This window comes from Panthera onca, chromosome C1 (genome assembly GCF_046562875.1).
Source record: "Panthera onca isolate mPanOnc1 chromosome C1, mPanOnc1 haplotype 2, whole genome shotgun sequence".
Lineage (NCBI taxonomy): Eukaryota > Metazoa > Chordata > Mammalia > Carnivora > Felidae > Panthera > Panthera onca.
In genome coordinates, this window is record NC_138346.1 from 7,447,507 (window position 1) to 7,460,610 (window position 13,104).

The 13,104-nt window shown below is 40.0% G+C and overlaps 1 protein-coding gene across 12 annotated transcripts in view; it reads right to left on the bottom strand.

The window, feature by feature from the left end:
* The window catches only part of GIGYF2 (GRB10 interacting GYF protein 2), a 146,987-nt gene that overhangs the window by 26,638 nt on the left and 107,245 nt on the right, over positions 1-13,104 (bottom strand). For all 12 annotated transcript variants that reach the window (XM_060624170.3, XM_078450773.2, XM_060624166.3 and 9 more), the window contains 6 exons: positions 10,210-10,301; positions 8,777-8,884; positions 7,638-7,738; positions 4,963-5,063; positions 2,407-2,568; positions 933-1,091 (listed from right to left, as the gene is read on the bottom strand). In XM_060624170.3, coding sequence (XP_060480153.3) covers positions 933-1,091; positions 2,407-2,568; positions 4,963-5,063; positions 7,638-7,738; positions 8,777-8,884; positions 10,210-10,301 — 723 coding nt within the window. The remainder of the gene's footprint in view (positions 1-932; positions 1,092-2,406; positions 2,569-4,962; positions 5,064-7,637; positions 7,739-8,776; positions 8,885-10,209; positions 10,302-13,104) is intronic.

Genomic DNA, 13,104 nt, shown 5'->3' on the forward strand with positions numbered 1-13,104 from the left:
GACCAAGGTCTACACCAGTAGTCATTAGTCATGTTGATAACATGCACCCTTGATAGAGGATGATGAAAATGGCACTTTGCCTTTGTGTGATCTACTTTACAAATACCCATAACCTCAGTTTAATTGTGAGAAAAACGTCAGATAAATTCCAATAGAGGGTTAACCTAATACTGACCATTAATTATTCCTTAAAACTGTCAAAGTCATCAAAAACAAGGAAAGCCTGAAAAACTGTCACAGTGAAGAAGCAGCTAAGGAGACAACTAAATGTACTATTTTGGATTTGGGATCTGGGAACAGAAAAAGAACATTGGGGGGAAACTGAGGAAATGTGAAAAAACCATAGACTTTAGTTTAAAATAATGGATCAACATTGGTTTACTGTTGACAAATGTACCGTACTAACGTAAGATAATACTAGAAGAAACCATATTATCAACCGAACGTTTTTGAAAATCTAATACTGTTCTAAAAATAAAGTCTCCTAAATTAAAAAAAAAAAAAAAAAAAGTTCTTAAACATTAAAAGGAAATGCTTTAGGGGTTCTGGCTGGCTGCAGAGGCAGAATGGCCTGGCTGGCCTGGGACTGGATAGTGGTGACTGCTCATAGCCTGTGAAAATACCACGCAGCACTGAACAGTGCACTTTAAAAAACTGCAGAGCACCCTCAAGCAGAAGCAGTGAACTTGCAGATCTCACAGCTGGTATTTTAAAGGCCTTTAGATTTCTGTCCAGTATTCTGAGGGTTTCTTGGTTCTTTGAGATTTCATTCAGCTTTTATAATTACATGTGGAACAGTCATCATAAAAGTAGTAAGAGTCAGTTAGGTCTCACGGTAATTTTAAGTCAACAGGCCATCCTCACATCCAAACACTTTCTAATCACAAACCCTAGCTTCAAAGAAGCAATGAGAAGAGCAAGCCAGGTGTCACCTGCTTGCGTAACAACTCCTCCTGCTTCCGCCTTTCCTCCTCTTCTCTCCTCCTCTCTTCCAGTCTCCTAAGAGCTTCTTCTTGCTGTTGTCTTTCTTCCTCTTCTCGCTGTCGCCTTAATGCAATTTCTTGCTCCCTTTGACGTCGCAGAGCTTCTTCCTAAATTAAAAAAAAAAAAAAAAAAAGGTGTGGGGGGGGAGGGAGGACAAGGGAGGGAGGGAGAGAGAGGAAGAGAGAGAAAAACTCTGGATCTCAATATATCCCATTATAATTTGAAAAGAAATAGACTATGTGCTAAGGTTCTTTAACAGTAAATATAAAAAGGATATAATCAGGATCTAGAGTAAAAAGTAAGTATGTGAGTTAGGAGACAGACATATCAACCATTAAAATAATTTGTATTTGAAGTATTAGTAGTTACACAGCACTATAATGAGAGTCTACCCTGGATTCTACATTAGCTACATCATTTACTGATTAACCCCAGAAAGGGCCACATGAGGCCTCACACTTTGGTTTCTCTGCTGGTACCATTAGTCCTCCTTTATCTATCAATCAATCAGTCAATCAATCATTCAATCGGGAACCTAGAACACAGATCAAATCACCATAGCAATCCAAAATGCCTGGTGTCGTAGGAATAAGCTCTCTAGTCAGAAGTACTGAGTAAAGCCATGTATTCTAGAACGTATTCTGAAGAACAAAGTCGCAAGTACACAGAAAAGGGTCTCATCGTCAAAATAATTTAGGAAATACTGAGCAACACAGGATTCAACTGATTTCTTTACTGCAATACTTCTTAGAGCCCTTACAAGCTAGTGTAGAATGTAACTCTAAGAAGTATTAGTAGTTCAGATCTAATTTCAGCACGGACCTTTTTGTTTTTCACAGAGTACTTCTTGGGGCCAACAATGGGATGAAATGTGAGATAACACTGCACTTAGGAGCTATTTCAGAGTGGATTCTTTCAACTGGGATAAGTAAAAAATCCCAACAGAGAAACAGGTCAAGCAAATGAAAAGAGAATTCACAAAAAAAGATACATAAGTGGTTAAAATACATGAAAACCATTCGACACTGGTCATAAATACTTAAGTCGAGCTTCCCATTGAGTGTGGAGCCTGCTTAAGATTCTCTCTCTCCCTCTCTCTGCCCCTCTCCCCTGCTCTCTCTCTAATAAGTAAATAAAAAGAAACAAACAAATAAATAAATAAATAAGCAAAGACTTAGTTACTTCTGAAATCTAACTGAAAAATATTAAAAAAAAAAAAAAAGCAACTCCAGATCTACCCGGACTGAAACTAGCAGCAGGGGCTGCTAGTGGGTAACAGACATTTATTCTAAAGGAAGTGACTCTCCTAAATTTCTAATCTCGATCCGGCTGTTAACTCCTTCCCAACTTCAAGAGACCGTCTCCGAGAACCATGAATCTGGTCTAGGGCTAATGCTGGGGTCGGCGCTCTCCAAGGTATACCTGTTTCCTTCGGGCGAGCTCTTCCTCTTCCCGCCTCTTCCTTTCTTCCTCCTGCTGCCTCCGAAGGATTTCCTCCTGTTGTCTCCGGAGTTCTTCTTGCCTCTTTCGCTCCTCCTCCTCCCGTTTTGCCCTCATTTCTGCCTCTCTTCTCTCCTGTTCTAGCTGTGATGACATGAAAATACTCTTAGAAACTTAAAGCCAAGCACAGAAACACTCCAACATGACTGACCACTGCCATTAAGAGAAACTGGAAGGTGCAGACACTACACCACTCACAGGTGCCTGTACTGCAGCTGAGTGATGAAACCAGCTCTGTAAGAACTAAGCTCTGGGGGCACCTGGGTGGCCCAGTTGATTAAGCGTCTGACTCTTGATCTTGGCTAAGGTCATGATCTCATGGCTTCATGAGTTTGAGCCCCACAGCGGGCTCTGTGCTGACAGCACAGAGCCTGCTTAGGATAGTCTCATTCTCATATTCTCTCTCTCTCTCTCCTCCCCCTCTCCCACTCGTGCTCGCTCTCTCTCTCTCTCTCAAAAAATAAACTTCAAAAAAGAAAAACGAGAACTAAGCTCTGATATGTCCCAATAAGCAGAACAGTGTTCTGCTCTTCCAAATTGAATGCACTCTCCCTGACATTTACCTGCCTCCTCGCTCCACACCACCATACCTGATCTTCTAGGGATGGGTGAAAGTGGCCAATACAAGAGTCACGTCAGAATTCTTTTGGGGCAGCACCTCTTTGCTCATCTCTAACAAAGGATTTTCTGACTGAAGATCTACTGATTTTCTTCACATGTACTGAAGATTTTCTGACTGAAGTGTCTACACTGTTAGGCTTCAACAGCAATGTTATAAAGCTGGTAGCATGAATCACAGAGTTCTTTAAAATTTGAAGAACTACCACTTAACAAATTCTATCATTTACGGTTCTGAGATACCAGCTCAACCCAGGCCCTAGTCTCCAAGCCCAGCCCACGGCCACGGCCACACGTACATTTCAGGCCTTCACTTCCTTTTTTTTTTTTTAAGAGGCAGTAGGCAAGCACATGCATGAGCAGGGGACAGGGACAGAGGGAGGGAGGGAAAGAGAATGAATGAATGAATTAATTAATTAATTAATTAATTAATCTATTTCAAGCAGGATCCTCACTGTCAGCACACAGCCCAATGCAGGGCTTGATCTCATGACCTGAGCCAAAACCAAGAGTCAGATGCTCAACTGACTGAGCCACTCAGGCGCCCCTGAGCCTTCACTCTCTCAACCACATTTTAAGAGTCCCTTACTTGTCTTCCCAGCATACAGTTTTGCCCACATTCCCCAGCACAACATCTTAAGCTCCACAAAAAAAAAAAAAAAAAAAAAAAAAAAAAATCACTCCCGGGCTTACATTTAACATCATCCTTCACCTTGAAAATAAATCCTTACTCTCTAACATGACATGTCTAAGGGCGCTCATGACTGGCCTGCCTCATCTTAGCCTTCTCATCATGTATCCCTCAGACACACCATGGCTCCAAGCCAGACCAAATTATTTAGCTGCTTCCTGAACCAGTATGTTCTCAGGCATTTCTGAGCCATTACAGGAATTATTTCTTTCAAGTGGGTTAGATTCTACTATTCTTCAACTGGAAATTAGTGTATGTATTTCTGTCCATCAGCAGTGTCGCCCAATTCATGATGCCCACCTAAGTGGGTGAGAGTAGGTATTATTTTGTAACTGTGTTACTTGCCTGATTGTCATTGCCCTCGCTCCTTCAACACACATACCCCAGACACAAAAGACTGCAAATTCCTATCCTTTATCCCACGTGTTCCCAGCACAAAGCACTACAGTACTAGAAAACTCTCAAGAATTATTTGAATTATGGTCTCTCACTTGTTTATGGAGACAGACTCTGACCATGAACCCTTTCTACATTCTGGGCACTCTAAGGAGACTGTCACTACTGCAGAGGATAAGAACACATTAAGTATAAAATAGGAACGAGATTTTCCCTGAGGAATGAGAACCCAAAAGTCATTACAATGACATAAGTGTTGATAAGACATCCTCAGCTGGCAAGATTCCTTGCTCCTCCAGAAAATGTGAATGGAACATAGAATCTAATGTTAATGTTGGAACTTTTCAGCCACATGTCTGGAGACACTAAGAAATATAAACTAACATCACTATAAAGATTCGGTGTGGGAATTCAAGCCATAAATCAAGGGTCTAATAAGAATGCAGTGTATATTTTCTTAGCTTTTAGTATTTGTAACAGGTGTTTACACCATGAATAATGTAATTAAAGTATCCATATAATCATAATCATAAATGGGTTAACCAACCAATTTAAATTGATTTAATTTAAACTTGCTAATTTTAATTGTTTGAGGTCTTTTCTGGGAGAAAAGGGAATAATAAGGTTAGAATACGAACGTGCTTATAACAGGTAAGTACAGTAAACTAACAGGGCAAAGTCTAAGTGGCCAGAGAGACAGAGATGTCAGTAAACAAATCCCTGTGTCTGACAGCTGGAAAGCATGCTTCATTACAGAAGAATGAGGTTCAGACCTTTGCAGCTTTGGCCTTCTCCATCTGCTGAAGCTGTTCAAGGGCAGGTCCTGGAGTCGTGGTGTCAAGGGGAAGATCCCATACACTACCACCTTCCCAAACTGTAAGACAACAAGGGTTAAAATGAGGAATATCAGAGCTTATGTACATGGTCACATCTCCACAAGCATAATGAAAAAAGCTATTTCCCTGTCCCTGAATAAGCTCCATCATACAAATCTGGGCTGCTTTTAGGTAGACTGAACTGCATATGGGCTCTGGTTTAAATCAGTATCCTTCAACACATCTGGAAGAAAAGAAATTACCAGGCATGTACTGGGAAACTAATTTCATCCTCAAAAACCCTACTTCTGTTCACACACCCCATTCTTACTGATGAACATGCTAAGGGTTGGGGGTAGTTCTGTAACATTCCCAAGGACACATACCATGCACATGGCCATGCCAGGATTTAAATCCCAGTGCATTAGACCCTAAAGCCCACAGTATTCCCAGTAGCCATACAACCTCTTATCGCAAACCAAGAGGAGTGGGGTCAAGAGAGGTATGTAACTGTGAAACTGGAGAGAACTGAGTAGTTGCATGATACTGTGAATGTGTTCTATGCCACTGAATTGTTCATCTAAAAATGATTAATTTGGGGGCGCCTGGGTGGCTCAGTCTGTTAGGCGTCCAATGTGGGCTCAGGTCATGATCTCGTGGCTCATGAGTTTGAGCCCCACATCAGGCTCTGTCTGATAGCTCAAAGCCTGGAACCTGCTTCAAATTCTGTGTCTCCCTTTCTCTCTGCCCCTCTCCTGCTCATTCTCTCTCTCTGTCTTTCAAAAATAAATAAGCATTAAAAAATTTTTCTTGGGGCACCAAGGTGGCTCAGTCAGTTGAGCATCCGACTTTGGCTCAGGTCATGATCACTCAGTTTGTGGCTTCAAGCCCTGTGTCGTGCTCTGTACTGACAGCTTAGAGCCTAGAGCCTGCTTCGGATTCTGTGTCTCCCCCTCTCTCTCTGCCCCTCCCCAGCTCATGCTGTCTGCCTATCTGTCTGTCTGTCTGTCTCTCTCTCTCAAAAATAAATAAACATCAAAAAAATTTTTTAATTTTCTTAAATCGTTAATTTTATGTTATATGAATTTCATGCCAAAGAGAAAGAGGTACAGCTGGAGGAGGGGAGGCCTCTGGAAAAGCTGGGCAAGTCTCACAAATCACAATGGGTCCTGCTGACCTGAAAGGCAGCACAGGGTCAAATGCAGAAGTAAACAAATAGATAAAGTCTTCTGAGTCTGCCTTCCTACTGCCAGCAAAAGGTCCACGGACACCACTTTTCAGCATTCTCTATTCCCTACACTCCTATTTCTATACTATAAATTATTGTTTGTGTAAAACCAATGGACAATTTTAAAGGGCCTTGACTGTATCATACCCAAAAAGAAACTGTTCAATAAGGTACTTAAAAATACTTCTCCCAACATTGGAGAATATTTTAACATCACAACTATAAATGACTACCAAAAAAAATCAAGTACACAGAGCAGGAAAAGTTGATGATAATCAGTCCTTCTCCTGCTATAATCCCCAAGATCAATGTTAGTAAAAGAACTATAGCCTGAATAGCTCAATGGCTCTAAGAAAAATCCGCCAATCTTGTGAGTTTGAGCCCTGCATCAGGCTCTGTGCTGACAGCTCAGAGCCTAGAGCCTGCTTCAGATTCTATATGTGTGTGTGTCTCTCTCTGCCCTTCCCCACTTGTGCTCTCTTTCTCTAAAAAATAAACATTAAAAAAAGAAAGAAAGAAAAGAAAAATCTACCAATGCCCATGGTTCCTGAGAATTGTCAACATTAACTATAATCTCTTGTAAGGATTTGTCTACGGTTCACTCAAACTACCTACTTCTGCAGGTATCAGACATTAAAAACCAAAAGTGTTCCAGCAATATCAAGGCTTTAAACAACAAAAAAAATCTCAGCCCCAAATTTCCTAATTTGATGTAAAAAGATCAGAGAATGAAATAGGGTGTTCACTTTAAAGCAAGCTTTCCTCGGGGTGCCTGGGTGGCTTCGTCGGTTAAGCGTCCGACTTAGGCTCAGATCATGATCTCATGGCTCGTGATTTTGAGCCCTGCATTGGGCTCTGTGCTAACAGCTCAGAGCCTGAAGCCTGCTTCATATTCTGTGTCTCCCTCTCTCTGTCCCTCCCCTGCTCGCGTGCGCGCTCTCTCTCTCTCAAAATTAAACAAACATCAAAAATTTTTTCAATAAAATAAAGCAGGCTTTTCTCATCCCAAAACTTCTGGGTACCTGGAGTGTTAAGCTATGTATTAACCCTTCACTCAAAAGAAGAGATGTTTTTACTAAAGCTTTTTTTTTTTACTCTGGCAGAATAAATCAATCAAAATTTAAAACACTTTCCCACACCAATTAGAGCAACACAAAAAAGAGAGGCTAGCTCAAATTCATGAAATTTATCTACTAAAGACTTTTAGCAAATCTTTAACAGTATAGTTTCAACAGTATTTTCAGTCCTTTTCTGGGGTCTAATGAGACTCTTTGTTAGTATTCAATATAAAATGGTTCAAAAATAAATAAAATGGTTCAAAAACGGACACATTTTTTAAAAACTGAATTACAAAGTAAGAGTCTAAATCCTTGGAGCTATACTAAAGGCGAATCTAAATTTTTACCTGTAGGCTGTGAGGTTGTTGGCTGAAGCTCCCAGATAGAACCAGTATCTGGCACTGACACAGACCTAGTTACTGAAGGAATGATGTTCTGATCAGATATTCTGCAAAAAGGAAATAAAAAAATTCACGTGTTCTTGTCATTTGCAAAAAAAATAAAAAATAAAAGAGAAATTTCTACATGATTTGTAGGTTTTCCAGGCAATATGGCCAGAGAACTCCTTCACTGTTTTAACTAAAATACAACACTACCAAAAAAGCATTTAGGAGAGGAACAAAGAGGCACATTCATCCCACTTCTGGAGTCAAGGTATTAACAAATGTTGATTTCTAAATAATGAATATACCGACTGTCTTGAAAAAAAAAAACCAAAAAACAAAAAACACCCCAGAATAAAAAGCCAGTAGAAGTCATAGAGACAGCATGTTATAATGAAAAACCCACAGACCTTAAGTCAAAAGGCTTCATTTTTTTCTATCTCTGAAGTTTTCTGTGTATTATGTCAACCAAGTCCTTCAGCCTCCCAGGGTCTAAACTGGTACCTTACCACCTACCTAACCTGCTTTCCCCACAAGATGGGTTATGACTCAAAAGAGAAATGTGAAAGGCTTTGGTTAAATTGGACAGTAAGGTTTTTAGGACAGTCAGCGATACACTTGAAGGAAATACACTGAATGATAATCTGAAATCTGTAATAGAAATTCAAGGCTTCAAGCATAATTTCCTTTTCCTCAGACTTATCTTAAAGGCTTTTGGGTTCTGGAAAATTTTAACTCTGTGTGGCAATGTTCGTATCTCTTTTGACATACCATGGGTGAAATGAGATTAAACTTCTAGACTATAATTTTTTTATTGCTGGTTCTATAAGAATACACTACTTCTCAAATGTTTTCTTTATTCCTTGGTTACTATTCCAAATTTATCCTCTATGAGTAAAGAGACTAAAAATGCTTCATTGACAGATTATTATTTTTAAAAACTATATCCTGTTTTTATACACAATACACAAAAATGTGTTGTGTGTGGGTATTTTGATATCAGAGTTCACACGATACCAAAATTTCCTTTCTTCTCTTTAACACACACACACACACACACACACACACACACGTACATGACCCATCATGGAGTGACCACCAACCTCATCTTCAGAGCCTGGAACTGTTGGAGAAGAAGTGCCAACTGTTGCTGCTGCTGCGAAGACAGGGCTGCTTTCTGTTGTTGAGCCAAAACCTGCGCATATTGTTGTCTTCAAAAAGTAAAATAAAGCATAACCTGTCTATCCACATTTAGTGCACTTTACTGAGACACTAAAGACACTAAAAGACACTAAAGACACTAAAAGGCCAGTCCACCACCCCCCAAAAATACCATGAGAAAGAGCTATCAAATATATTTTAACAACACTTCATGATAACGACAGTTACACAGAAAATTGTCTACTTCATCCTAGAAAGAACTGAACTTATAGACAACATATATATCCTCAGCATGTTGTCTATAAGAGGATAGAAAAAAAAAAAAATCACAAAATGTCAAAAACTGGCAAACTCTCTGAAAATAATAGCCTTTCATCAGAAAACAAGTGAAAAATAAACAGATTCAGGGAAACCGGGTGGCTTAGTTGGTTAAGCGTCTGACTTCAGCTCAGGTCATAATCTTGTGGTTTGTGGGTTTGAGCCCCATGTTGGGCTCTGTGCTGACAGCTCAAGGCCTGGAGCCTGCTTCGGATTCTGTGCCTCTCTCTCTCTGCCCCTCCCCAGCTCATGCTCTGTCTCTCATTCTCTCAAAACTGATTAAACGTTAAAAAAAACTTTTTTAATAAAACAGAGTCAAACTAATAGCTATTTCCAAATGAAGCACCCTTTCCAAAACTAAAATCACTTGTATAAAAATTCTCAAAATTTGTTTCAGCTTGGAAAATCTGGGTTTTTTTTTCCCCCACTAGATCAGAGGTAGACAATTTTTATCTGTAAAGAGCCAGACGGTAAATATTTTAAGTTTGTAGGCCATATGCAACTACTCAACTCTTCTGCTGTAGTGCAAAAGCAGCCACAGACAATATACAAATGGGTGTGGCTATGTTCCATTAAAACTCTGCTCAAAAAAACAGGTACCAAGCTGGTTTGCCAATCTTTGCACTAGATGACGGCAAATCCTACTTCCTCTACCAAAGGGACACACAATCTAAGTGATTCTGCTATCATTCCACACCACTACTAACAGTAGAAATCTTTACTTCTTCCTGCCCTCTCATCTATGTTTTTTCTCTGTGACGTTCACAGTTGAGCCAGCCATTTAGGAGGCGTTTGAGTCTTAAAATGCTTGTTGTTTCTTGCTTTAGAAGGCAAAGAGCTTGCAAGATTACAGTTATATGTCATTTTCTGCAAATTTATGGTAGGTAATAAGAAGATAAGACCAAACTCCAAATACATAGTGGTAACATGTCACTAGATGGGTACCTGAAGTATCCTATCAACTCTTAGTTCTCTGCTGTGAAAGGTGCAACTCAGGAAATTCTACCTAAAGGCACTCTGAATTCTGCACTGCCACCTACAGCATTACTGCTCTTACTGTATCAAGAACTGCTGGTACTGAAGGTGCTGCATCTGGTACAAGGCCGTGAGCTCCTGCTGCCTGGTCAGTCGTTCCTGGTCCAACTCTCCCTGGGAGCAAAGGGGTGGGAGAAGAAATACCACTGAATAAATTGCAGAGAGTCTAAAAGCCATTTACTACATATATCTGAGAGCAAACTGAATCTGAGATCTTCACATTACACTCCACCTTTCTGCCCCAAACGCTTAACTATTGCAAAAACTCCGCGTCTTTAAAAGCTGAACAGTGCCACCTAGCAGAAGAAGGTGGTATCTGCATTTTAAGAGATTCCCTGTAAGGAATTTCCCATAAGGAAAGGGTCCTTACGTCAGAAGCTGTCCTCCCCTCCTACTTTTGAACCTAAATGTTGTACTGTACGTACCCCACAGTCATTACTTTAACTAAAAAAGGTATAATTTCCCAATGTTAAAAGTGATTCTTAAATTTGGGAATCCTGTAGAAATTAGAGAAATGGAACAAAACAGAAAGGAGTAAAATTATCTAAAGCTAAAAGGGAAAAAAAAGTTAAAAGGAAATGTTACAGTAGAATATTATAATGGCTCATAAGGAACAGAAAAAGCAATATAGAAGTCGGTCTTCTTAAAAACACGGAGAAATTTTTAATTTAAACAAAATACGAAAAATCTTTGAAAACTAATTCTCCACCCCAAAATTAGGTGTTTCTATTGCTATTAATACATCATGAGTTAGAAAAAATAAGCTGTTTTTTAGTTTATATTTCAAATAACATGGCTGGAATTTAAATTTTGCAAAGTTAAAACTCGGAAAAATAAAATGTTATGTAAAATGTTATGTTAAATAAAAGAAATAATAAAAGCATAAGGGTAACACAGGCTACGGTAAATCATTAGTGAACAGTTTACATCTTCATTGTGCACAGATCATGGTTTGGAATGAAACATTTGATACACAGTTTCCTGGGGTAGCGATCGTCTGAAATTCAGGGACATTTTTCTTTTCCACTATACACTGAAGATTGGAAGCTACACTAGGTTAATGTCAAATTTCTACATAAGGGGGCACCTGGCTGGCTCAGTCAGTACAGCATGTTAACTCTTGATCTTGGGGTCAAGAGTTCAAGCCCCACACTGGGTGTAGAGCTTACTTTTATTAAGGGGTGCCTGACTGGCTCAGTTGGTAGAGCATGCGACTCTTGGGGTGGCACGTTTGAGCCCCATGTTGAGTGTAGAGATTACTTAAAAATAAAATCTTTTAAAAAATAAAAATAAAATGTCTACATAAAAACCTACACTTCAAGGTATATTCATCATCCAGGTGAACTCTTATCAGGGTTATTCAGGGATTAGCAATCATAGCTGACAGAGACACAGCTTGCCATGGTTCTTCCTGTTAAGCAGTCTAATGGAGGCTCAGCCCCTGTAACTGGAAGTCAGGCAATGGGCAAGGGATGAACTTTCAAAAGTTCTGAGACATGCATGATAACTCATCCCAATTTCAGAGAATGGAAATAAAGTTCCAACTTGGTATATAAATTAAATGTTTATACAATAATACATAATACAATTTTCCCTTGTATTTACAACAGAAATGTCAGAAATAATTCCCCTCATCTAGGAATCTTCACTGTTCTCCAAATTACACGAGGTCTCAACCCATCATGGACTGACATCAATTACTGGGTCAAGATCAACATTTACATGTGAAAGAAGAGGAGGGGAGGGGAGGGAAGGGGAGGAGGGGAGGGGAGGGAAGGGGAGGAGGGGAGGGAAGGGGAGGAGGGGAGGGAAGGGGGGGAGGGGAGGTGAGGAACCGGAAAAGGAAAAGGAAAAGGAGGGAGGGAAAGGAAAGAGAAAGGAAAGGGAATAGAGAGGGAGAGAAGGAGGGAGGAAAGAAAGAAAGAAAGAAAGAAAGAAAGAAAGAAAGAAAGAAAGAAAGAAAGAAAGAAGTGCATGGCATAAAATATTATAATGGGTGCCTGGGTGGCTCAGTCAGTTAAGGGTCCAACTCTTGATCTCAGCTCAGGACGTGATCTCACGGTTTCACGAGTTCGAGCTCCACATCGGGCTCTGTGGTAACAGTGCAGAGCCTGCTTGGGATTCTCTCTCTCCTCTCTCTCTGCCCCTCCCCCATATGCACTGTTTCTCTCTGTCTCTCTCTCTCTCAAAATAAACATTAAAAAAAATTTTAAATATTTTGTGAAGCTTATTGCACAAATATGTGTATGTGTGTACAGTTATGAATATACATACAGTATATATGAATGTACAGAGGAGTGGTGTAAAACTTTTTTTTTTTACTATGGGCTATGGCCAAATAAGTTTGACAGCTGCTATTCTCACCTATGAACTCCTCTGACCATAGAAGTTGTGCCCTATTTACCTTCATCTCATAAGAACCTACCACAAGGCCTAGCACAGGCCCTCAATATGCAGTTGATGAATCAATCAATGGTGAATGTTACTGCAGAAATCCAATGTTCACACTAAACGTTTTTAACTGTGGCCACTTCTGACTATGGCAGCCCCCTGACATCCCAACCTGGAGAAGGAGAAGTAAGGCAGATCCACAGCCCTCCCAAACGAACTCTATAGGAAGAGGCCCAGACGCAGCTACAGAGGAGTAGGATCTGCCCTTCAAAGGCCTTCCAGTGCCAGTACACAAGGAAGGTTACATTACGATCCAGTTTTTACTTAACATACCAGTAACTAACATTAAACAAAGAAAAAGTCTTCAAAATATTCAAAGCACCGGAATTGTCTATTAGCGACATTTATTTGCTTTAAGGTAAACCTAAGACAGAAAATTTATGATTCTGAAAGCAAGAGGCAAACAGAGAGGCGGGAAGGAAAGGGGAGGAGAGGAGAATGTGCATTCTAACTAGAGGCAGAAAGA